The sequence below is a fragment of the Mauremys mutica genome, chromosome 18 (genome assembly GCF_020497125.1).
Source record: "Mauremys mutica isolate MM-2020 ecotype Southern chromosome 18, ASM2049712v1, whole genome shotgun sequence".
In the NCBI taxonomy this organism is placed as follows: Eukaryota; Metazoa; Chordata; order Testudines; family Geoemydidae; genus Mauremys; species Mauremys mutica.
Genome location: NC_059089.1, coordinates 9,274,840 through 9,301,388, shown reverse-complemented (window position 1 = coordinate 9,301,388; position 26,549 = coordinate 9,274,840). Strand labels below are relative to the sequence as shown.

At 57.4% G+C, this 26,549-nt stretch overlaps 1 protein-coding gene across 4 annotated transcripts in view; it reads right to left on the bottom strand.

The window, feature by feature from the left end:
• The window catches only part of ABCA2 (ATP binding cassette subfamily A member 2), a 127,797-nt gene extending 103,213 nt beyond the window's left edge, over positions 1-24,584 (bottom strand). For 3 of the 4 annotated variants that reach the window (XM_044992337.1, XM_044992340.1, XM_044992338.1), the window contains exon 1: positions 24,426-24,576. In XM_044992337.1, coding sequence (XP_044848272.1) covers positions 24,426-24,491 — 66 coding nt within the window. In that variant the 5' untranslated portion in view covers positions 24,492-24,576. Of the gene's footprint in view, positions 1-24,425 lie in introns of all 4 variants that reach the window. The other variant, XM_044992341.1, reaches the window with a different exon arrangement.
• Positions 24,585-26,549: the final 1,965 nt, after the last annotated feature.

Sequence of the window (26,549 nt, the reverse complement as noted above, 5' to 3'; positions counted from 1 at the left end):
AGGGGCCTCAAAAGCTGGAAGTGGCCTGGGCCTCTCTGGACCTCTGAGAGGGCCTGTGTGTAATTCCTTCTCAAATAAATGGCAGCGTGTGCAAGTTAATTACTGTGGCTCTTTTTCACTGGTATGACAGTAATCTGCTCCGCCCGGAGCCATCAAGATCCGTTCAGGAGCAGGAGCCCCCTGATGCCAACAAGTGTAGTGTGTTAACCGGCTCAGGGGTTAACATGCCCTGTTCCCCACCTGGGCACGACTGAGCACCCAGCTCTTATTTTAAGGATGACTGGCCAAAGCGGAAGAGTTTTTTAACATGTGTTTCCCCCTGCCCCACATTCTTCTTCTTTATGATGCAAGGAGGCAGCAGGAAAGATTTTCCTTCCTCCTCCCCCCCCCCGCCCAAAAGTGTGCTTTTTCTTTTTAATATGGGACATTCCATTTTTTTCCTACCCTGTTTTCCCTGGAAAACTCTATGGGCAACGGGAGAGCTAGTAGGTTTCAGACCTCAGATACCATGGAAGTGAAACACGGTTGATAGAGACAGGAAGTGTTTAAGTCATAGTGTTTAACAGCTCTGGGGTGATTGTTTATGTTCACATCCATTTAACTCTAATGCCTGAAAAATAGTTGGGACAAACGATTGCTTTGCCAACGATTCTACAAGGCTCAAACTTCCAGCTCTCTGGTGGCCAAGAAGGACAAGACTCTTCTATTTCATAGAAATATCAGGAATGAAACTCAGATGAAAATCCCTTTTCCAACCTCCCTCATGCATCATCAAGAAGTTACAAAAATATAAGGCACAGGTCAGTTATTCTTCTTTGCATTTCACCTTCCGGAAATGCTTATTTGCTCTCTGATGTGCCAAGATCTGTATCACACCAACACGGGATGCACTTTGTTCTATATTTCAGCAATAACGCCACAGAGGACCACACCCTGCAGCACACAGATAGGAATGTGCACCAGATGTCATTGGCCCTGGATTGCTTATGAGATTTCCCTTCATTTCCTCGACACCTGCCACAGTTCAGGCCTAGGTGTACCTCCATCCCCTCTCGGAGTGCACTCCCTTGGGTGTCAGGCCACGGGCTTCTACCCATCCCCGGGGTGGATTTGTGAAGTTCTTGTCCTTTAAGATGCAAAGTCGGACATGCTACTCAGCTCTAAGGTGAAGATTGGTTACATCAGATCTAAGCTCACCCAACTCACCTGCTCCCTCTGTATTTACATTCCAGGCACACTTTCCCCATGTGTTTCAATGCACCAGAGCGCAGGGATCTGGTTAAGCATCGCAGATGCCATTATTACCACTGGCTTTTTTCCTCTCTGTGCTGAGAGCAGTGATTGGACGGAGACGCCTGCTTTGGGCTCCTGGCTTCCCTAGACAGCAGCACAGCCTGGATCAGAGCCACTCAACACACAGGGATCGGTCACCAATGAACGGCTCTTAGACGCAACTGATTGTGTGTAATTAACCTGTGGTGTCTAATGGTCCCAGGCTGGGGACAGCCAGGCCATGTTAGATAGCGGCCCCACTCTGCAGTGGGGCGAAAGCTAACCCGCTGCTGTTGGTCACTCAGGGACTTTTCCCGCAAAAGGAGCGAGGCCAGAACAGAATGAACAGCAATCGGCGATCGAGGGTCTGGCTGCTCTGATGTCACAAGGTGAGCTGCTCCTGATTTACACTGGTCGGCCAGATCAAAATCTGCCCCCCACCCCACCTTTGCCATCTAACCCTTGGTTGCTTTTCCTTTTGGGTCCGACTCTCCCACATCTGCTCCAGCCTGCATGACCCGTAATAGCTAGGTTGGGGCAGCCACACAGCCTGCATTAGAGACGGGGACCCAGGGCAGACAGCTCTCCCTCCCGTTATCAATGCCTGAACCAGCCAATTTCCCAGCAGCGGACAGGCCTGATTCTCCTTGCACTGACACCAGCGTCACTGCATTATGCCAGTGCAGTCACCCCCAATTTACACGAGATGAGGGAGAAAGGTCAGGGCCAATGCCAGGGCCAGCCATCGGCTCAACTTGAGCCAATGCTAGAAGTGACCCTCTGCAGGGGAAGTGGCACCTCCTGACTCGGTAGGTTGCTCCCTGTGTGGACACTCGCTGGCTGGAGGGACAAAGATACCTCGGTGGGAATGGAGTCCTGTGCCCATTTGTGCATCAGCAGCAGCCCTGTCTATTGAATCCCAGCTGTGCAGCCACTGGGGGCCAGGCAGATGTCACCGTGGGGCTGAGCTGCCCTGCAGAGCCATTACTCCTGGTAACGAAGCAGGAGGAAGAGACGCTCCCGCTTCGCTGGGAGATCGCACCAGGCGGGGGCTCAGGGTTGGCTGTTGGGGGCACGCAGCCCACGAGGGTCTGTAAAGGCAGCAGGTGTGCTGTGGAGCCCTCGAGAGACACGGAGCCCTAGGGTGCCATGAGGAGCATCGCGCAGCAGGACAGAGGTGGGCACGTGCAGGGTGGGGCCATGAGACACATGTGGCTCAGAAGGAAGGAGGCCAGGCCTTGGCCAAGGAGCAGAGCATGGGCTGCAACGTGCAGACAGCTGGGCCCAAACTTCCCCAGAGCTTGGGGCATCGGATCCCGGGTTCTGGCTCAGACCCAGCTCCTATTAGGGACATTTGAAATTCACTCTCCTCTCCCACCCAGGGACTGAAGCTATCACACCTCTCCCCTCCCTGGGAACCTGGCCTTTTCTCCTTCTCTCTCAGCCCCTCCAACTCGCTTTCAAGTCAGTGAGAGCTCAGGGGCTCTCGGCTGCTGCTCCTCCCCTCTACCGCAGCTGAGTGGAGCCCCTACTTTGGGCACTCTAGGTGAAAATCCCCCCGTGCTACCACTGAGCTGGGATTCCTCCACATGCTCCAGAAACCCCTTCCCCTCCCTACAGAACCCTGCACTAAGAACTCAGAGCCCCCTTAACTCTGACCCCAGCACATATGAAGTTAACTTTCAGATCTAGATCTACGCTTCCCAAGAGGTTTCACCCGTTTCTCCATCCCTGGACGTGGTTTCCCTGAAACATCTCCAGGTTGGTCTATACAGACATTTGGTTCATGGAAGCTGGGATGTAAATCTACCTTGTTCTAGCCTTGCACACACCCAGTGTCTCTGTGGACCCTGCTGCCGCGCATTAAACGTTCCCGAGTGCGCTTTGATCTGCCCCACTTCGAAATGGGAGTAGATCAAAGCGCATGTGGGAACTCTTAGCGGCCGGTCATGCGGACAGATAGCGCATGACAGGTTAGCGCGGGATAGATTTACACCCTACCTTGTGCAAACTAAGTGTTCAAACAGACAAGCCCTCCACTTCTATACACACACACACACCCCTTCCCTAACATACAGGCACGCCCACTGTAATAGATAGAACAGAAAACACTGTCACAATATATGGATATCACCCCACAAAATACTTATTGGAACTGCAAGACAAATTGCAGCACCTTCCAGATACGTAGAGAGGGAAATTAAAATCCAGAGTGTCTGACACACGGGGTGATTAACTTCAGAAATCACTTTCTATTTCAGACATTACATTTCCTCCTATACACCTACCGCTGAGCCCACACAAAACACTGACTTCATCCAGCCGGCACAGCGATTTAGTCATCCGCTCTGCTACCGTGTCAGGAGACCCGGTGATGCGCAGCACAGGCAGAGTTAAGGCTACTGTGCAAATAGACTTCAGTGCCCACACGTCAAAGGGTTACAGGTTTGGGGCCTTCAAGTGCATGGTGGAGAAAACGGGCCCGATTCTCAGTTATGCTGAGACCTCTTTACACCACTCTGGTCCCCAGAGCGTCCCCCATGCAGAGACCCTCCCCAGCTGCTGGAGAGCTGGCAGAAGGACTACACAGACCCTGCCCCAGCATGGGGGGCAGATCTGGGGCGTGGCCAGCATGCAGTGCTCCACAGCTGTTCTCTGCTTCCCAGGGTCCCCGGGAAGCAAAGCATGAGTTAAAGCAGCCCTGACATTGCTGTATCTTACCGCGGGGGCCGGGCAGACCTGCATTGTTCCAGGACACGGGGAGCACCCCCTCCCCGCCTGGTTCATGCCCCAAGTGCAGGACCATAGTCAAATGCTGGGGAGCATCTCTGGGCTTTCCCAAATGGGTCCTTTACAACCACTCCTCCCTCTTAACCCTTCCCTGAGCTTTCAGCCCAGGCAGGGAGGAGGGATACACCGGACATGCCATCCAACCCTGGGGTTGGAGTCCCCACCCAGAGCAGTTCATAGCTGCAGCCAGGGTGCCAAGTCAGACCCAGCGCCTTGTGCCCAGCGGGTCCCAGCGCACGGGGCAGAGCCCCCCAGCTCAGAGAGGGGCCAAAAGAAACACGGGGATGAACTAAATACAAGGGCCAAAGAATGAATGAACAGCGATGAGGGTGCAGGACATAGGCCCCCAAGTGAGGGATCACCCAGCCGAGACCCACGCGACACCAGCTGCCCAAGGAGTCAGTGGAAACCAGCACCTCTAGGGCGAGGTGTCTGCAGCATCCCCAGCCACAGGATTCCTCCAGCTCCCTGGCTGCTCTCTCTGGCGCTGCCCTCTGCCCCTCCACAAAGGCCCAGCTCTCCCCTCTGGTCGCTCCAACTCACAATTGTTTCTCTGTGGATGGCCAATGCCTTTGTTCCCGCCTCCCTTGTTTACTTGCTCTCATAATCGCGCCTCTGTTGCTACAAAACATTCAGGGTCTGTCCCCTTTGCCAGCCCTGCCTGGCGCACAGTGGGGCCAGTGTGCTGGCTGGGCCGGGCCAGGCGGGCTGGGGGTGCTGTGGGATTTTTAGAACATGTCATTTACATGCTGATCGGTTGCGCTCTAAAGAGAGAAACAAAGACACAACCCGGGCTCGGACTCTGGCACCTGCATTAGAGCAACACCCCCATGTGCTCGGCCCCCCTCCCATCCCCAGTCAGCTGATGGGGCCCCCGTTCTCCATCGCCTGGCACTGTGGGGTGGGTGGAACGTGTCTGAAGCAGGCTGGCTGGGTTTCACCCCCACTCGGCACTAGCGTTAAACAAGTGCCCACGGTGCAGAGCCCACAGCCGCCTTGGAGGTCTTGGCTAATGGACACAGGTGGGGGAGGCCTTGCAAGGAGCATACACAGGAGACAGGGCACTGAACGCTGCTGTTTTCGGGGGAGGCGGGGGGGGGCGGTGACAGAAGCACAAGCCTCTCTGAGGGGTGGTTAGATCCAGGTCTAGTGTTTGCAGCAGCTGTGCAAGCTCCCCCTAGTGCCCCCCAATCCTGACCCCCAGCCCCTGCTAGCCCGGCCCTGGGCTTCCCCACACAGCTCTGCCGGTGCCCCCCCAATCCTGACCCCAGCCCTGGGCTTCCCCACACAGCTCCCCCTAGTGCCCCTCATTCCTGACCCCAGCCCCTGCTAGCCCGGCCCTGGGCTTCCCCACACAGCTCTGCTAGTGCCCCCAATCCTGACCCCCAGCCCCTGCTAGCCCGGCCCTGGGCTTCCCCACACAGCTCTGCTAGTGCCCCCAATCCTGACCCCCAGCCCCTGCTAGCCCGGCCCTGGGCTTCCCCACACAGCTCTGCTAGTGCCCCCAATCCTAACCCCCAGCCCCTGCTAGCCCGGCCCTGGGCTTCCCCACACAGCTCTGCTAGTGCCTAGTGCCCCTCATTCCTGACCCCAGCCCCTGCTAGCCCGGCCCTGGGCTTCCCCACACAGCTCTGCTAGTGCCCCCAATCCTGACCCCCAGCCCCTGCTAGCCCGGCCCTGGGCTTCCCCACACAGCTCTGCTAGTGCCCCCAATCCTAACCCCCAGCCCCTGCTAGCCCGGCCCTGGGCTTCCCCACACAGCTCTGCTAGTGCCCCCAATCCTGACCCCCAGCCCCTGCTAGCCCGGCCCTGGGCTTCCCCACACAGCTCTGCTAGTGCCCCCAATCCTGACCCCCAGCCCCTGCTAGCCCTGCCCCGAGCTTCCCCACAGAGCTCTGCCAGTGCCCCCCCAATCCTGACCCCAGCCCTGGGCTTCCCCACACAGCTCCCCCTAGTGCCCCTCATTCCTGACCCCAGCCCCTGCTAGCCCGGCCCTGGGCTTCCCCACACAGCTCTGCTAGTGCCCCCAATCCTGACCCCCAGCCCCTGCTAGCCGGGCCCTGGGCTTCCCCACACAGCTCTGCTAGTGCCCCCAATCCTGACCCCCAGCCCCTGCTAGCCCGGCCCTGGGCTTCCCCACACAGCTCTGCTAGTGCCCCCAATCCTGACCCCCAGCCCCTGCTAGCCCGGCCCTGGGCTTCCCCACACAGCTCTGCTAGTGCCCCCAATCCTAACCCCCAGTCCCTGCTAGCCCGGCCCTGGGCTTCCCCACACAGCTCTGCTAGTGCCCCCAATCCTGACCCCCAGCCCCTGCTAGCCCGGCCCTGGGCTTCCCCACACAGCTCTGCTAGTGCCCCCAATCCTGACCCCCAGCCCCTGCTAGCCCTGCCCCGAGCTTCCCCACAGAGCTCTGCCAGTGCCCCCCCAATCCTGACCCCAACCCTGGGCTTCCCCACACAGCTCCCCCTAGTGCCCCTCATTCCTGACCCCAGCCCCTGCTAGCCCTGCCCCGGGCTTCCCCACAGAGCTCTGCCAGTGCCCCCCCCAATCCTGACCCCGGCCCTGGGCTTCCCCACACAGCTCTGCCAGTGCCCCTCGATCCTGACCCCCAGCCCTGGGCTTCCCCACACAGCTCTGCCAGTGCCCCCCGATCCTGACCCCCAGCCCTGGGCTTCCCCACACAGCTCTGCTAGTGCCCCCAATCCTAACCCCCAGCCCCTGCTAGCCTGGCCCTGGGCTTCCCCACAGAGCTCTGCCAGTGCCCCTCGATCCTGACCCGCAGCCCCCCTACTGTCACAATTGAAGAGACCCCTCCTCATCACTGTGAGCAGCCAGGGCTCTTCTGCCCCTTCCTCCACCCTCCTTGCACCACCCAGCCCCGGGGGAAGAGTCATAGGAGCTGCAGGGGGGGCAGTGGCGAGGTGGGGGCAGGTCAGAACTGTTGCAGGGACAGGATTGATTTAGGAGTGGGGGCAGGATTAATTGCTGGGCAGGGGATGGGCAGCTGTGGGGTGAGACCCTATAGCAGAGACCAAAAATCCCCTTATTCACTAGGCAAGTGAGCCCTGGCAAGACAGATTGTTACCCATGCACAGGGGATGGGCAGGAGGCGCCCGCCAGCAAGAGACAAAGAGAAAAAAACATAATTTAAAAAGCTCATGAATTGTGGGATCTGCCTCAGGATTGTTTTAACCTTCAGCCCAATCCTCGTTTCTGGCCTCTCGAAGAGCAGCTATGGCCTCTCGTGGTGTACAGGGGCCACACCCCAGCCGAACCAGCCTCCTGGGGATCGACCCTCGTGCGGGGGCTTAGTCAGGCTGCAGACGGCTGACAGATCGGCTTCACGCTGCTCCCCTCCGCGCAGGGCCTGTCATAGCAGGAGCACATCTGCTCTCTGGCGAGACTCAGCAGCAGGAACAGCCTCCGGCTTATCTAGCCCTGCTGGGGAGCGGGGACACGGTCCTGCAGCAGTGATGGCGGGTGGCAAGCCTAGCACTGCTCTGGGGCCACGGACGCACGGCGGGAGGTCCGAAGAGCAACTCAACCTGAGCCGGGCACCTGAGGGTGCAGCAAATCGGGGAGATCCCGACTTTGAAAGCCGGGCCGGTCAGAGCCCCAGTAAGAGCTGAAGCCAGGCTCGCCCCGGCACTGGCCCAGATGCTCTCCTGGGGCTTTCCCTTCTGCTGTCCCAGGGAAGGAGCCTCTATGGAAAGTCACCACAGTTCTGGCCCAACGCCCCCACGGGGCTGGCAGCAGACAGCTACGTCTCTGGTCACTCAGCGCGCGCTGTGGGACGGGCAGAGCCCCCCCAGGCAGGGAGCTCGGCAGTGCTCAGCTCCCCAACCACCCGCTTCCCGGCATCAGAGCCCGGGGACCCCTGGGCCAGGGCTGGGCGCGCGGAGCAATCCCTGCTCAGAACAGAGTCCAGGACTCTCCCCCTGGCGCCAGCAGAGTCACTGGCCGGGCGGTGCCCTGAACCCCATGCCGGGGGCGGTGAGCCAAGCTGGATGCTTCCCCCTCACTCAGCCGGTCCTTCGCTTTCCTACTACACAAAAAAACAGGCGAGGCCTCACCTTGCTGCATTGCCATGGTAACCGCACCGGCGTTGCCAAGGCGAGCAGCGACTGGGAGTCAGGTGCCCAGCTGCTAGGAGGGGCAGTGGCGCCTGTCCCCAGGTGGGGGCCCGCCCTTGAGGCAGCAGCCTTGGCCTTACCCTTTGACAACGGTTTCCAAGCAACAAACCCGCCCAGCGACGGCTTTGAATAGAATACAGCTGAAGGCGGCTGGCTCTGCGAGAGCTCTCTGGGGCAGGGGCTGTCTCCAGGTCCCTGTCAGCTCCACGCCCAGCAGTAGGGGCCCCAAGCAGAGGACGCAATAAACATGTTAAATGAGAAGGCTATGGACCCGCCCTCGGGGAGTGTGTGTCTCTGTGTGTGAGTGTGTCTGTGTGTCACGAACACGGGCACCCCTCTACTGCGCAGTGGCAGGTCTCAGGGCCTTGCAGGTCAGTTCCCTGTTGGAGGAGACACCAGCGACATGGAGTCTGTATTTTGTTCGCGCAACTGGCTAATTTCCATTATACGCACACCAGTCCTGGGAAAGGAGTGGGCACAAAACAGCAAGCAGGCAAATCCTTAGGCAGAAATCTGAGCCAAACACCAGTGCCTGGTTCCCAAGGAACAGCTCTGCCCCGGCGCACACACTAGTTAGAGGGCTGGGATGGCACACAGGTACAGGGGCCGCGAGGGCGCGTGCTGGAGGAGAGGTCAACCAAACATTGCAGCTCTCAGACCCCTCCAGACAAGGCTGGGGCTCACCCGACTATCTCACCGGACACCCCCAGGCAGTGCTGAAGAGGCGAAAGGCCAGTGCATTAACTGGGCTGAGTTACACACAGAGCAGGGCTAACCGTGGGGATTGGCAGGGCCGTGATCCCCCAAGTCCATCGAAAGCAAACGAAGCAGCGCCCTCCAGTTTGAGAACCAACACCCTCGTCACACTACGGCCACATGCCCACTTCTATGGAGAGGGAATAAAAGGCAGCACGCGCCCTGTAGCGGGGGTGGGGCCAGATGCTGGGCTGGAAAAGCCACCTTTTTAGAGTAGCCCGAGGAAGTGACTCAGTATTACAGCAGGGACGAGCAGCAAACCCACACCCAGGGGGCAGGGGGCACTTGGGGTGAGATGCGGTAACACTAGGGGGGACCCCGTTATTCCTTTCAGTACAGGAAACAGGCAACTGGTTCACCACCCCCTCCCAATGCACGCACCTTCCTGCCCCGAAGGGAGCCAGCGCTGGACTTAAGGAGGATATGCACGCCCAAGCACACACACACACACACCCCCGCAACTGCTGTTCATGCTTTTCATCCCTAGATCTCCACACACTTTACAAAGTGGCACAGTATCACTCTCCCCACTTTACAGATAAGGAAACTGAGGCACAGCACAACGAAATGACTCATTCAGGAGGGCCAGTGGCAGAGCTGGGAATAGAAGCCAGGCCTCCTGAGCCCCAGTCCAGTGTTCTAGCCGCTGCACCACACTACCTCCCATCCAGCCCTGCAGACTTGGGCTGGAGGCAGTGCCCATTGACGTCAATGGGCGCATTTCTATTCATTGCTATGGGCTTTGGATCATGCCCTAACCTAAGAGCCAGTGAGGACACTCCCACGGAGGGCCCTGGCCCACGCACCAACACGAGATGAACTCATTTGCCCAGCTGCGAGCAGCAGAATTTAACAGAGCAGCTCTTCCGGGTGAAGGATCCCGGGGTCTGCACAGGATACCTGAGCACCCTGCACAACCTCACAGCACAGCAGGGCACTGCCAACAGCCGAGCACACTCGCAGTTAAGGGAGCGACACGGCCCCAGGTTACATTCGGTGCAGAGCGGCCCTGGGGACCAGCACCGCGGAGCCAGGCACAGCAAGAGCAAGGCCAGCATGAGGGGAATGAGACGCTGGCCTTCGCTCACAGCTTCCATCTGCCGTGAAACCCTAGAGTGCCCTGGGGCCACCAACTCAACCCACAGCTGCTCCTTGCTTCTGTCCCAGCCGCTCCCGCAACTGCCAGGCCTGGGATGCTGGTGGATGTAACCCGTCTCCCAATGGGTGCAGTGGGTGTAACCTTTGGGAGGGGTGACAGGGCAGGGGGACCAGCACCAGACTCGCCCAGGTCCCCAACTGACCACAGCCTGGGTCCAAGGAGACCTATCAACCCGCACTTCGGACCAGGAGACCCGCCTTCCACCGCCTCTGCCCCCAGGAAAGGTGCCACGAAGAGGCTACACCTGGAGAACCCAAATGATGGGTGAGGGTGTTAGAAAGTCACGAGTAAGTCAATGGAAAGCAGCCAACACAAGAATTTACACCAAATGCTCCCATCTTTAGATTCCTGTCTACACCCTGCTGGTGGCCAGATCCCGTGTCTGCTAGCACCCCCCACCCCCACCTGCAGGGCAGTGACCCACAACCCGGCTCTGGATTAGATTCTCAAGTTACTGCAGGACACAAGTCATCCCTTGTATTAGCACCTCGTCAACGCGGGGGTGAGCACGGCAAGCCCCAGGACGCCAGGTTAGCACCAGTCTCTGCTCTACAGCCTCAAAGCCTTTGGGTTCAGATCATGGCGGCTGTCAGGGAACCAGCCTACAGAGGCTGCAGGTTTCCCACCCACCCCACTTCCTCTTGACATAACCCAGTGGTTCTATGGCACCTTCGCACTTGCCTAGGTGCCAGCCACCAGCCTTGTCTGCACTGCCCAGCTAGATTTGCTTACACTCCCCCGTCCCCCTAGGAGCTGCTTTGCCATCGTGCCCTGAAGCCTTGGCTGGAGGGCCAATCTCCTTGTTCTGTGTTTGTACAGCACCTAACACAAAGGGGTCCTGGGCAGGACTGGAGCTCCGAGGTGCTACCAAACCACGAGTCTTCTGCTAATCATTATTTGTAATTCCAAGTGTCGCGGAACTGGACGTCCTCAAGGCTGCCGCTCAAAGTGCCCCGACACCCATTTGCTGTTCTGCGAGGACCCGGGCACCAAACAGGCACAACTCCCACCCAAGCCAGCAGGAGATGCAGCCCCCTAACCTGGAGGACTATTGCCCTAGGGGAGTTGGGCACGGTGCAGGGTAGTGTGTGTGTGGGGGGGGGAGGATGGGGCTGCTTCTCCAGCTACATCCCCCTGCATAAGTTACTCAGTTTGCAAACCCACAGGTTACATGCTCCGCCACTTACACTCACTTCCCACCGCCACTCCCCCTTTACATCCCAGCTGCATTGGCTGCCGCAGCTCTGCGAGGAACACAGCAGGGAGCTGGGCACCTCGGTGCTACTGTAATGCAATGCATTAATAATCCCCTCCCCCCAGCTAGCCAATGGGGCAAAGAACTGCTCTGCCAGCCCAGCCAGCATGGCCAGGCCCAGCTCCGGCCCTCAGCCAGGAGCCAGCACGCAGCTCCCCACCCCTCTGGGCAGGAAGGGGCCAGGACCAGAGGGTGTCCCACCTAGTCTGCCTTTGCTGGGAGGCTGATGGAGGCGTCACAGGGCCTGGATTGAAGGGAAGCAGGAGGAGACTCCCAGGTCCCTGCTAAGGGTCTGGAGGTCCCGGTGCCTCCTGCGCGGAGCATTTCCCCTGAAACCGGAACATGCTGGCGCTTCACGCAGCCCGGGAGCAGCCCTGCGCCAAAGCAGGCTTGGAGAGGCCAGACTGACAGGCAGCTGAACTGCTGCCCGCGGCAATCCCAGGGCCATTCCAGGGGCGCTGGAGCGATTTGTACAGTGGGGGAGCTGAGAGCCACTGAACCAAACTGCAAACCCTGTATGTGCTGGAAACCACTTCGAGCCGGGGGGGCGGGAGCTGCCCAGCCCCCTACTTCCAGCACCTACAGACCATTTCCCCGGCTGCTGGGGTGGGAGGCAAACAATAGAGCGACATCATCGCCCAGTCAGGCGGCCAACGGCAAGAGTGAGCGCGTCTTAGGGATGAGGAAGGAGTTGCACCCCCCAGGAGAGCAACAGGGGCTCTTCAAATCCAGTCCACACTTGACGGCCCCAGGCTGATGGGGGAAGGAATCACGTCCTGCGCTGCCCTGAGAGCGATGGGGCATTACAGAGAGCGCTCCGGGAGGGCTAAGCAGCTGTCACCCTCAGCGCTTCAGAAGGGCCAGACCTAGAGCAGAACAAGCACAGGATGCCTGACCCTCACCACAACTCTGCACTGGGGCCTGAAGCAAGCTGCTGCACCTCTGTGCCTCAGTTTCCCCCATCCTGCCAGGTCGAGGGAGTTCACACCTCCCCCGAAAGGGAGACACGCATGTCACATGTTGTTACTGTGACCTCACGCAAGGGCCCCCACGGCTTGGGGCTGCTGCTGCCATGGGTCAATCACAAATGGCTGCGGAGCCTGGGAAGGGAAGTCAGCCATTGGCTGGGCTCACTGGGCGGGTTCAGTGGCAGGTAACATACAGGAGGTCAGATTAGTGGTTCCCTCTGGACTAGGAGGCTGACACTATTTTGTACCTAGCGTGGGAATTTTCTAAGCTAGGGTCTGTCGTCCTTCTTGTTCGTACAACACCCAGCTCAGTGGGGCCCTGATCCTCAGCTGCAGCCCCTCAAGGCTGCTTCAGCACTAATGAACAATAAGCAGCCCACCCTTGTTCCAGGCTGGCCCAGGATTAATGCTGCCTTGAAAGGGGCATTGACATCAGATGGGATGTTGGAATTCCCAGCCTCATGCCACTCGCTTTTGGCTCCAGTCGCTCTGTGACGTCCCGGACTGGCAGTGCAGAGCCCTGAATGCTAGGTCAGGCCGGAGCGGGAGAGCCACTCGTCTGCTGTCCCCGCCCCGCTGACCTCGTTGGAAAGGAATTACCAGACCACTCGCAGATCAAACGTACCCGCTGTGCACGCAGGAGAGGAGCCTCAGCTGGCTGGCGAGCTTCTCCGCTGCACCAGCTTATGCTGCTGACCCCACGGCTCACTCTTCGGGGGGGGGGACGGGGACTGAGTTACGGGCACCTGCCTTCGTGACTCAAAAGCTACAGGCAGCAGAACTGCTTTTAGGGCCCAATCCTGCCACTCTGAAGCCAAGGCCTCCATTCCCTCTGGCTCCAGTGTTAGGATTCACACCAAGAGGCCCCACGGCGCTAGGTGCTGTACAGAGAGCAAGAGGGGGTCTCTGCCCCTAGACAAGACAAAGGCTGGGAGGGGACACCAAGGCACAAAGGGAGGCGTGATTTTCCCAAGGTCCCACAGGAGGTCAGTGGCAGAGCCAGAAATAGAACCCAGGTGTCCTGAGTCCCTGGCAGCAGGAGCCAAGCTTGGCTGTAGTGAAGCAGAATGAAAACACCCGATTTGCTGCACAGAGCAGACCAGGAAGTCCAGTGACACGGCCAGGCAGCTCCCCCTCCCCACACCTTACTGCTGTCACTAGCCTTTAAGTGACCGCATAGGACCTCTCCCCCACCCTTGTCCCGGGACAGAGCGGTTGGGAAACGGAGGGAAATTCCAACATCTCAACATTTGTTTTCAATCCAATTCTAACCAAAAGCCAAGATTGCCACATTTCCTGCAGCTCGAGAACTCCAAACTATTTGGAGTCAGATTTCGTATTCTGTTCGGACGTTATCAAAATGAAATCTTACTAAGTCCGTATTTTATATACACAATATGAAAACAGATTAAGCCATTTTAAGTATAAGTAAAAAAAAAAGAAACAAAGCAATCAAGTTAAATTTATCAAAGTGATACATTTTTACCTGAGGGAGCCATTTTTCTGATGCAAGTGTTGACAGAAACAGATGCATTCCCACAAAATCTTTAGGTTTTGCAATTTAGGACAGAAAACTGTTCCACCAAAAACGTTTTGACCACCTCCAAACAACACTGCCACTTACCCTTCTAGCAAAAGGAGCTTTGTGTGGACCAGTCCTGGTACGCTGGGCCAGGAATTCACTGACAGCCCATCCAGGCAGGACGCTCCGTCACCAGAAGGATTTTCCGAGTAACCCAGCAGCGCCAGGCCGAGGTTTCCCCTAGGCCTGCACGGATGCCTGTCAGCCAGTAGGGAGGGCTCCTACAAAGCTGATTAGTTTGACCAAACTTGAAGCCCGTCAATTCTACTAGCCCCATCCTGAGACAAGATACCAAACACCCTGTGCACTGCTCAGTAAGGGACTTATTGCAGATGGGGAAGGGCCTTGCAACCTGGGAGAGTCCCACTTCCAGCCACCTTCAGGTCTAAGTTTTCTGACTTGAACTGGTTGGAGGCTGGCACCGAACCCCAGGATTGGTGCGATGGCCCCACTTTTGGAAGGGTCTCCAGGAGGAACCCCCTTAACTGTGCCAGATCCCCTAGGGGCCTCACTCTTCCTTGAGGGTCTTCTTAGCGTAGGCACAACGTGTCTCAGGTGATACCCCTCAGCTTCACCGCCTCCTTAGACTGGACCTCTGGGTCTGCGGCACCCCCACTTCCCAGCGTGAGCCCCGTTCAGCGAGTCCAACTGAGACAGGCCCCAGTGGAGACTCGCCCACTCTTTGGGGATTGATGCACCTCGCCCAGCACTGTCAGAACAGCCGGGTTTATCCGTTCACTGGAAGGCAGCCTGGGAAGTCCTTAGGGGAGTCTAGAGAAATGAAGGTTAAAGCATCGTCCATGCTGGTCAGTCCAGAGCCCAGCCAAGCTGTAGCAAACCCCTTCGTTCAAGCTCTGTCTCTCTCTCCATCCGACCTCCTTGGTCAGACTCCATGTGAGAGTCCAGCTTCTTCCATCCCCCACCTCATAACCCCCCAGTGCTTTGATCTCAAGCTGGGGGATTATTGTTCAGCTTCCTTGGGCAGAGGCATGGAAATCCACATCCATCTTGGCCATGGGTTGCTAGGTGCCAATTAATTTGCCATTGTCTTCTCAGTTGCTCCCTTGACATGGAGACTAAGGCCCAGACAGTTAGGCACACCCACACCCACGTGTCTCAGCCTGCCCAGAGAGCAAACAGTCCCTTTCCACTCACTGGGTAACAAGGCAGCACATCAGGGAAACTGAGGCACAAAACAGGACTCAAACATATTACAGAATTAATTCCCACTTCGTCACAAAGTATTTTGATCTTGCAACATGACTAAGTATTTAAAAAGGCACAGACGCAACTTTTTTTTTTTTTTAAATTGACTCATTTTTGGAAGTTCCTATTTCCAGCAGAGCTGCCTTCAAACAGTTTCTCCCAATTCTTTCGCTCTTGCGTTCCTGTCCCACAGACTATCCAGATAACGGGTTTTCTGCTCCCCTTTATGTTCAGAAGGGAGACACTGACAGACCTTCACAGAAACAGAGACAAATCGACATGCCTCAGGCCACGGGCATTTTCAAGATTGCTCAGGGCCAGATTTTCAGGTGCTTAGTGCGCACCCAGAGCCAGATTGGGAAGCCAAGCCCCTTCTTTTGGTGCCTAGGAGGGATGCCCCAATACCCACAGTTCTTTGGAAAACCTGATTCTGTGTACTGAGCCCTCTGGAAGATACTGGCCAGAGCGCTGCCGGATGCAAAAAGTCAACAAACTGGGCGGGGGAAATAAAGGTCAATGTTTGCATGCGGCTTCCAGGGACACATCACAGAAGCTACTTGTAACTACAGCAGGCACAAAATGGAAATACAATTTCCAAGATGTCCTCTTAATAGGATACATTTGTTGAGAGCCTTGCATGGCAGCCATCGCCCCCCGGCAAGTCCCCCACCTCCCCCGGTTTGTTTTAGATTGCAAAGTCAGTGCCACAAAAATGTATGTGCCAAAGGGAGCCAGGTTTTTGTTAACCCTTTCATTGCTGCACCAGCCTGCTTTGCCTTCCCCTCACCCCGCATCCTCAGCTCCCAGGCTGCCATTACAAACAGGTGGTCCACAGAGCACCAGGAAATATCACGTACATCGGGCTGCTGTGATGGCGCCCACCAGTCACGGCTCGGTCTTCTCTGGAGTAGCGAAGTGGGCGATCGAGCCAACGAGGGCAGATAACATAGCAAGCGAGAGAGGGGAGGAGTCAGAGGTGCCCAGAGACAACCTGGCAGATGCGTGGATGTTGGCACAAGCCTAGCGGGAGATGGCAAGGATCCTTGTTTGCTCAAGGTGACGTATGAGCCGGGTTGAGCTCTCAGTTACACCAGCGAAGCCTTACCAGCAAGAGCAGGCCTCCTGCGCCGGCGCAGCACACCGCGTCCGCAAACCCTCACGAATCAGACACTACGAGAGTCATTCCGGGAGATGAACGATGAGGGAGGGGCCGAGTCTCCAGCCGAGAGGTGAAACGGAGAGCGGTTAGTACACCCCACCCTGCTGTCTCAACCGCAGACGGGTGCTCCCTTGGGACGCACTGACTACAGCGTTCCTCCCGCCGGAGCCTCAGCTCTGCAAACCTCCACAGCCCATTAACACCACGGGGCAGCACCATCCCTACAGAGCTACAGGGAGCCGGAGCCGCAGGTTATCCCAATCTACCCCACAAACTGCAAAAAAGTCAGGGCTTCCCTGGGTAACTGACAGCAAGACACTGCCCCTCTAGCTATCGATCTTGAGGTTTCATAGGACGCCGTAGTATCTGGGTGCCTTCCACGAAAAACATCAAAGACTCGCCAGTGCAGGAAAGCAGGTCACGGTCATCATCCCCATGTTACAGATGGGGAACCAGAGGCACAGAGAGGTACAGGTCACAATATCAAACCTGGACACCTCTATCTAGGCACCCAGAGAAACGGCCTGATTTGCAAGGATGCCAACCATACATGACTCCAAGGAAGCCAGTTGGAACCAAGGGTGCTCAGCACCATAGGCACCTAAGTTGGAGCATCTTTGCCCGGAGTCCCACCTGATGATGACCAGGAAGGCCACTCCAGACGGCAGGCACTGCAGAGAAGCAGCATTTCATGACATCAACAGCGACATTAAGATGAGGTCTACATGGCAACTGGGAGGCTGCTTCCCAACATTAGCTCTGTTTGAGCTGGTGCACTCAAAATACCAGCAAGGCTGCAGCGGCAGGGGCAGTCGCTCGGGCTAGCCACCTGAGCTCAAACCCGCCCGGCCCCCCAGGTGCACTCTTGGATAGCTAACCCAAGCCACCGCCCCCCAGCAACAGCCACGCTGCTGTTTTTAGCCTGCTAGCTACAGCGGAGCCAGCCCAGGTCTGTCTCCCCACCCTGCCTGCTGCTCTGGAGCCAGAGCCAGAGACACAGAAGGTGAGGCTGCCGCGGGCTGAACAGGGACAGGGAATAAAATCAGCCGCCCCCAGAGGCCTCACTCCAGGTGAGCGGCGTCACCAAATGAAGGCGTCAAGCCCTGTGTTATGTAACGGGCATTGTGGTGCTAATCCACCACAGGTGTGGGCTGCCTTGCTCCTCGAGACTCGGTCTGTACGGTATGTAGAGAGCAGCCCAGGGGTCTGGATTGGCTCCTCCGGGCAGAAAAGTAAACCTCATTTGGCTCCAACGCGTGTTAGGTGACCCCACACCCCCTCCGAGGGGTGAGTACATTACACTGCAGAGGGTCAAACACCACCAGGGTGTCCGTAGAGGTAAACCTGATCTTTCAGAGACCCCCTGAGGAGTATGGGTCATGGCTCCAGCACCTCCAGTCAGCAGTAAGGGCTGTCTCTCGCTGGAGGCTCCCGATCCTGCCCAGAGCTCAGAGAGAGGATCCGGCAAGGACCTGGGACCACTTCTGCACCTTGACGGTGGATAGAGCAGGCGTGGACAATCTGCTGGGGTGGTTTCAGCAAATGAAGCCCTCTCCCACCTCCCCTTCCCCAGCTTTTCCCTCTTTCTTTAAGACCTTTAGAAACATGCTGCACATACAGTCCGGCCTTCCCCGTCGGAGGGGCAGGAAGAACGGGACTCTGGATGTGGCTTGCGGGCTCTGTCCTGGGATAATCCTTCACAGAACAAGTATCCCCCCTCCCCTTCCCCGCACATGCGCGTGCGCACACACGCGGGTTGAGTTAAAGAAGAATTTCAAGTAGTCTGAACAAAAATCACCTCCCCACTGGGGTTGCACTTCCTTAGCAGCTCTCATGGCATTGCACTGGAGTTTAGCTTGAGTTCTGTTGTGCACTTAAAGCCATGGTTCAATCTCTCTGTTCTGTATGAAAAGCCCAGCACATCTTCCCCAAACACACAGCATTTACTCTCGAGGCCAGAATGGCTTGCCTGGGGCCTTATAAGGAACTCCAGCAAGCTTTGCAATTTTCCCCAAATCAGGCATTACAAAAACCCAGGAAATACAGGATTCGGGTTACACGTAAATCCAAACATGTTAAAGGTAAGAAATGCTCAGCAAAGGCATGCAAACAACCTTAACTCTGCCCTGTAGGGTGCAATGAGGGAGAAAATATGGAAAAAAAAGTTTGTTTTAAAGAAAAAAGTCAATGCAATCTAATCTGGGACTCCAAATACTCGAATCCCTTAGCCACAGCATGGTGTAGAGAGTTACAGGGTAGAGTTAAGATTGTTTGGGTGCCTTCACTGTGCATTTCTTACCCTCACACATCTGGAGTGAAGTGAAACCTTAACTCTGAATCCCCCCGGGGTTTAAATGCTTGGTTTTGAAGAGAACATTACTGGGATGTTGTAATTATAGACCTTGAACTTCCTGAGACGTCCTCTCCACCTTAACTGCATCTCCGTGTAGTTCTGTTGACGGGGAACGCTTGGGCTGGATCTCCAGTCAGCTACAGACTCTTCCAGGGTAGACAAGACGGGAATTTCTAATGTCAAAAATACAGCCAGCCCTCACCCCTTCGACACGCGCCCTCAAGGGCACAAAAGGGAAGGTCCCACAATTGCCCTTCAACAAAATGCCACAAGACTGTCGTGCTTTCCCTGCCAAGTCACTGCTGCATCCACCTCTTCTTTTCCCAGGCAGCCCCCTTCCTCCTGCTATGGGCGGCATCACATCCCAATGCCGCAGCTGACAGCAGCGATGCCGGCTTAGGCCCTTGCCGAGCGAATCGGGCAGGCGGACGGGGCTGGCGAAGCGTCTTGGTAATAGAAAGCAAGGAAGGGAAGAGGGATGCAGAAAGCGACTAGTCAAGCGTTAGTGACATCGCACGGCGCCCATCTAACGTTTGCGCAGTGACAGCGGAGACGCCACCCTGCCCTTACTTGCTGCGTCACTGCAGAACTGGGATCGGCTCAGCGCGTACAACTCTCCGGCTGCTCTGCTCACTCGGCTCCAAACCTAGCTAGCCTCACCCACCAGGCAAGCAGCCCATTACCTGGTGGTGCAGTGCGGTGACCCAGGGCCATTCACCCCAGCCGACCGCTCCAGAGGGAACCAAACGACAAGCAGCCTGATTTTCAGAAGTGTGAGCATCGACCGATGCCCTCAAGGTGGCTGGGGAATGCAGATGCTCAGTCACTTTGGAAAAACAGCCTCAGACTTCAACACAAGACACCGTTCACAGCTGATAATTTGTATTACAGCAACATTCAGATCTCAACTGAGCTCACGGCTCCATTGTGCCAGGTGCTGTACAGACACACAAGGCAGTCCCTGCCAGAGAAGCTTTCTCTCTTGTGTATCAAGATTGTGAGTGGGAGGGGAAACCGAGGCACAGAGCCAGGAAGTAACTTGCCCAAGGTCACCGAGAAAGTCAGTGGCAGACAGGAATACAACCCAGCTCTTCTGACTTCCAGGCCAATGTTTTATCTGCTAGGTTTTTCCACCCGTCACATTCCTGCACCTCTGCAAGTGAAAGATCATCTAGCCCAGGATTCTGGGATGGTTGGGAGAAGGCAGAGATCTTGCCTGTTTTTTCTCACTGACAACATTGCAAAGGCCGCAGCCGATCCCCCCACCCCATCTCACACAGCTCCTCCTCGGGGTCCTCTCTTCACCAGTCATTAGTGGCACACAGAGACACACACAAGGGAATTACTATGGCTTGCAGGGGACGCTGCAGGGCAGCCAGCTCTCCTGAGCGCTGCAGAGCAACCTGAGCGCCACGAACCCCGGACAGACAGGAGAGCGTGTGTGCAAGACACTCTTGGCACGGAGATCAGAGCTTAGTGGCAGCCGCAGGGTGAAAGCACCTCCGGGCACTACGACCAGTCCAGGTGCTGATCAGAATGGGCCACTGGGAGCCTTGTACCCAGCCCCACACAGACAGGAGCATGCGGGACAGCAGCCCTACTGCAGGGAGGAGGGAAGTTGCACTTATCCAGCTGCCCCCTGGCCCACATCAGGGGCGCAGCCAGGAGACTGAAACCCAACTCAGACGTGTATTTTCGCCTGGCAGGGCACAGTTTCAGTTTTCGTCTGGTCAGGCAGACTTCCTGGCTATTTAGCAAACAGGAGGAGCAGAGAAGGGCTGCTGTGACCAGCCTGGTCCGCTCTACCTTGGCATCTGACCCACCCACTCAGCCCAGCCCTAGGGTGAGGCACCAGCTAATACAGAGATTACACGGGGGCAGAGAGGAAGTATGTCCAGTCACGCAAGGCAAGGAGCATAGGCCATGCTGAGCAGCGATGCCTCGGGCAGGGAGCGCACAGGTCACAGGCAGGTGCACACCAGGTGCGAGCGGTGCCCAGCCGGCAGCAGGAGTGAGGGGTGGCAGGAGAGGTGCCATGCACCAACCAAACAGGCTGCACAGAGACAGGGCCTAGCGGGTGCCCTGCACACTGATGCTGCTGCAAAGCCGATCCCTGGCTCCCACAGCACCTGCCCCGCTGCACGCTCTGCAAGCCCCCGCAGTGGGGCGGTGATGCTGCCGCCTGGGCCACTGCTTGCTAGGGTCACACACATGTTCTTTGGGTGGGCAGGGAGGTGCCTCTTTCTGGTCAGCCCCTGCCAGCCTTGCACTGAACACCCTGCTCCTCAGGACCCTGGCCAGTGCCAGTGGAGCAGGGCGCTGCCCAGCAGGAGGGGGCAGACTCTAGCTCGGCACGCATCCGCCTGGCAGCACTTCACTGCCCCAAGGTGCATCGGGCCAGCACAACTCACCTGGGCAGCTTAGTGAACCTCCTTTGGCAACTGAGAACCCCCACCCCACCCCCACATTGCCCCCGAGGCGCCCACACAGTGCTATGGGGGCAGTGGCTTGGAACAATGTGCATAGTGTAGGTGCCGGGAGCCATTAAAACTGCAAACCCTGAATATCATAGACCTCAGGAGGTATCTGGTCCAACCCCCTGCTCAAAGCAGGACCAATCCCCAGACAGATTTTTACCCCAGTTCCCTAAATGGTCCCCTCAGAGATTGAACTCAAAACCCTGGGTTTAGCAGGGCAATGCTCAAACCACTGAGCTATCCCTCCCCCCGGAAACCACTTTGAGCTGGGGGTGCTGCTACACCCCTGAACTGGGGGGGGGCTCTGCGTTCTCATAGCAGCTGGATCCACCACATTCCCTGCTCCAGAGAGCAGGGCAGCCCCAGTGCCAGGAGAATGGCAGCTCCTGAAGCAGCTTTGTGAAGACCCCCTCCTCCCCCACTGTCCTTCTGCCCCTTCTTCGAGAAGCTGAGCCAGGTGGGAAGAAGGTTGAGAAAGCAAAAAGCCTCCTTCCTAACGCACAGAGCATGCAGCCCACCCAGCATGGTGACTGCCCAGCTGTTGAGGAGCTAATCACAGGGCTTCTGTGGCCAGTGTGGGTTGGGAGCCATTTGGGTTTGTTCCGTGTCACTCTTGGGGAGGAGAATGCCCAAGGCACGTGTCAGACCCGGAAAAGCCAAACGGCCCTGAGCATTTACCAGCTCCACGCTTCGCCCTCCAACCCCCTCAGCGGGAGGTTCCCATGCACCTTCCCTTCAGGGCAGGAATCCACAGCACAAGGCTGGGCTCCTTAGCGTGACTGGCCAGCACTGCTTAGTAATGCAACAGGATGACTCAGCGCTGGTACCTCAGGATAAAACCAGTGGGCATGGAGACAGCACGGCTCTGACTAGAGAGAGAATTCTGCCCAGCCTCGCCTGATCTTTCCCCCACGAGCAAGTCCCAGCTGGACGATCAGAGCCATAGATGCTCCAGATACCAGGATGATATGAGGCCCAATGCTGCAAGCACTCACTCATGTGGAACTGAGGGCTGCTGCTACGAGCAACGGTTGCAGGATCTATATTATTGGGGGCGGGGAGAAATACCAGCCCAACATTTCTGAAGTGGTTGCTTGCTAACCCTCAAATCAGAGGCTAATTAGACCATGTCACCTGCCCCCCTCCCAATCCTACCAGGGAAGCATTGCCTGTTCCCAATGCTCTGTCCACTGCGCTTTCAAATGCGTCCAAGGAGAGGGCTTCCCCCGCTGGCCTGGGAAGGGCTATTTCCCCCAACCCTGCTTCACTCCCCCGGTCACCCAACGAAGCCCCAGGATTGTAGCCAAATAACCAAGGAAGAAACTTCCCCTGCTTAGGAACCCGCAAGCGCATTCAGCATTAATTACTATGCGCATAATTCTTCTTTAAATCAATGCCCATTGCAGTTCGCCCGACGGAAAGAGCTCGTGCAGCCGATGAAACGCACTTGTCAGCCTAGGAATTTCTTAACAATGAATCAGAGCGAAGTGGGTGGGGGAAGAGAAGGAGTTAAATGTTAGTAAGAACCATTATAGCATCACTGAGTCCAAGGCCAGAAGGGACCATTGTGATCATCTAGCCTGACCTCCTGTACAACACAGGCCAGAGACCTGCCCCACAATAATTCCTAGAGCCGACTGGATGTTTTTTCTAACCAGTCTTGATTTTAAAGTTGTCAGTGATGGAGAATCCACCACGACCCCGAGTAAAGTGTTCCAGTGGGTAATTACTCTCACCATTAAAAATTTACATCTCATTTCCAGTCTGGATTTGTCTAGCTTCAACTTGCAGACGTTAGAATGTGTTACACCTTTCTCTGGGGGATAGAAGAGCCCAGTATTAAATATCCGTTCCCCAGGTAGGTACGTACAGCCTGTAATCAAGTCACACCATAACCTTCTCTTTGTTAAGCGAAATACATCGAGCTCCGTGAAGCTGTCACTACAAGGTAGGTTTCTTAATCCTCTAATCATTCTTGTGCCTCTTCTCTGACCCCTCATACTTAGACACCAAATTGATTCTCCTTTTAGAGACCTGATACAGCCCTTGGGATCAGGGATGGGGCCAGGCTTGAAGGGGAGGGCATATCCTCTATCCACCTTAAATCCCTCTCAGCCTGCAGCATTGCTTCCTGAGCACCCAAAAGCAGGAAAGCTCTCTCCAGATTAACAAATGGGGAAAGATGCAGCTGACCCACATATGATTTGGAAACCTATTTATAGCACACCGATACAAATGGCTTGTGATAGTGCTCCCATAACAGCCACATCCACAGGGATCATAAAAATGGAGCTTGACAGAAGCATGGCAAACCTGGGATTTTAGTCGCGTTCGGGAAGCAGGGGACGAGGGGGGAGCGGATGACAAAGCTGTAGATCTTGGCGACAACATGAATCCATCCCAGGTGTTCTGAACCGGCACCAGCATACGGTGCCCCTTACTGGAGCAGCCCCTGGGTAACCCAGGTGACCCCATCCCACAGGAAGGCTGCACAGGTAAGGGGCCCAGTTGTTGCTGCTGCACACGGGAGTGTTAGAGGATGCCTGGCTCTGTACACAGTAACACACACGCACACAACGGACTCGGAGCGGCCTCTCTCGGTTACTCCTCGGGTTTATAAGCACACCGTGTGCACCCATCACACACAGAGCCAGCCAGACAGCACCAGATTTCTGCATCCAAAGCCCATCCATTATTCACCTCACAGAGCCGGAGCCTGGGGTATCGCCTCTTCCTAGACCCACACCTGGGGGGCAGCCTCATGCTCAAAGGCAAAAGAGAAATAAAAACACAAGCCGCCTGCAGACCCAGGGAGGGGGGCTCTGAAGTGACCCCCCCAGCTCATTAAATAGACATGGCAGATCCTCAGCTGCCATCTCACTGCATGCAGGGAGTGAGGTCCCCCGGCCTCCGGGCTGGGAGGCTGATTTTGGGGGGGGACAGAGAGAATCTTCCAGCCCCGGATCTCCAGGCACGGCGGGGGCTGCATCCAGAGGCCTGTTGCACCACTGCTGTTAGCCAGGGACAAGCAAGCTACAGCTGTCATCGGCGAGTAGCGGGGGCCTCGCTTACACCAGGCAGCTCCCCCCCTTCCGTGCAGCACCCCCCGCCCCCCCCCGGTCTCTCCTTTCCCAGGCCAGCCAGCGCCTTCCACCCCAGCACAACGAGAGGCGAAACAGCGGCAGATTTCCAAGGATCTGCCCTTTAACCTCCCTCCCCCGAAGAGCAGCTGGGCTCGTTCCTCTTGCAGCCCCGGGCCCCGGCAGCCTCCACCGCAGCGATCTTCAGCGCCACGGAAATAGCGCGCAGACTTACCGGGCTCCTGCGCTTGAGAGTCACGTTCTTCCAGAGCAGGAGATGCAGCTGGTGCAGGAACCCCATGTTGGCTCGCCCCGGGAGCCGGCGCCCGGCGGGAAGGGGAGCAGCGTCTGCCCTGGAGCGCTCACCCGCCCTGCACCGCCATCCTCGCCCCCAGCCCCGCGGAGCCTCCGCCGCAGCCGCCGCCGCCGCCGGCCCGGGGCTTTGTGCGCTGGGGGCGGAGAGCGGGGCCGGCCGGTGTCACTCGCTGGAGCCCGGGCCGCGGGGGCGGGTCGGTGGCGCTCGGCGGCCCGGCAGGTGGAGGTGCGCGGGCGGGGGCGAGCCCTTAGTCTGCGGCGGCGGCGGCTTCAGTTCCGCTGCCGGGAGCCCCACCCCCTGCCAGCGCCGGGCTCGGCCTCTTAAAGCCGCAGCGCCGCGGCCGCCCTGCCCGCCCCTCCCCGGGCGAGCCCCGCTGCCCCGGCCCTGCCGCTGCCTGCCTGCCGGGGGGGCCGTGCAGCCCCCTCCCCTCCCCTCCCCGGGACCTCAGCGGGGGCGGGGCTCGAGCCTGCGGCCCCCGGCCGCTCTGCGCTAGAGTCGCGCTGCGAGCGGGCCCGGCGCTGCCGTGCGAGCGCGGCCGGAGCAGGCCGGAGCCCACGGGGATGGCCGCTGCGCCCCCCACCCCCCGGGCTAGGTAATGGTCAGTAATTGGTCCAGGACCCGCAGCCCGGCCTGGCCCTTCCCCCCGCTGGGCCCGGGTGTCCCGGGCCTCCCCCCTTTGTCTGAGTGGGGAGCAGGGCTGGGTCTCGCTCTGGGGCCGGGCACCCCCCGGCGCAGCCCCCCGGCCGCTGCGGGCAGAGCCAGAACTTCGCACGTTAGCGCCTGGGACGAGCCAGGGTATTTGCGCCCCCTTCTGGTTTGTGTCATTTTCCGCCCCACAATCAGAGGTGCCCCGTAACTCTTGGTAGCGGGGGGCGCAATTTAAAGGGGGGCATGTGACCACCCCACAGAGAGGTGCAGAGCGATGTTGGGGAGGGGGGGGGTCGAGCGATGGCGCCAGCCCCGCAAGGTGGGCTCAACATGGGAGCACCCCCCCCCCCCGCACCTCAGCGGGCCACCCAGTCACTCTGGGTTGGGGGGGTGCAACCAAAAAATCGGGGCGCACATGCCCCCCCACACATCACCTGTGGCCCCATTTTTCCACCCCTGCGGCTTTGCCCCACTCTGGTTACAGCCCTGGGCCCACCCTCACACACGCTGCCGAGCCCCAGCACCTCTGGACTCGCTGCAGCAGGTATGAGTGTAAGCCCTGGCCCCTCTTTCACTGCACCTGGAGCACTGGTCACACGAATAGACCCTAGAGCTGTTCACGCTCATGGCCTTTGCCTGTGCCACACGACCCTGCGAGATGAAATTTTACAGACTTTGGCTTTTTTCCCCATTTTGCAAACTGATCCTCATTTTCTCTCAGATTTTTGCTCCCTGTCCTTCATGCTCCCCTACCTGTGCCTCTCCCTCTGTCGCCTGAGGGGAATATTTCCCTCTCTGCTTTGAACCTGCAGTCATTTCGCTGTCCCAGAGTTGCCCCTCTGCTATGTATTTTTCTCTGCTTTGTATTATCCTTTTGCTAGTTTACATCACCAGGAGACTTCAGAGCCTTCAGCAAGGACAAATAGTTTGCATATTTCAAAGCACCTGACAATTAACAAATCAGCTCTCAGTACACCCCTCTGAGGTGGGTAAGCAAATAACATTATGGTCTCGGTCAGTAGTGTGTGCCCATGGTGTTTTGGATCCATCCAGTGCTAGTTCCACTGACAGTAATTTTTGGACCCTATCGGCCAGATTTTCAGAAGAGATCTGCTCCCATTTAGGCCCAGATTTTCAGAAGCGCCTTGGTGAGTGGGTGTCCCCACACTTTTGAAAATCTGGCTCTGACTGGAGGTGCTGAGCACCTGAAAACCTGGCCCTATATTCCCGATTGGACTCGGTGAGCATACGTGCACTGCGTCTTTATGTCTGTGGCAGGAATTGCTGGGGCAGGTTCTAGGCAGGAGAAGCTTTTGGGGTGATGCTGGGTTCCTTACTGTAATCAAGTTCCTTGTTTTGGGGTCAGAAAAAGCAACTCCTTGAATCTTTGCCGCT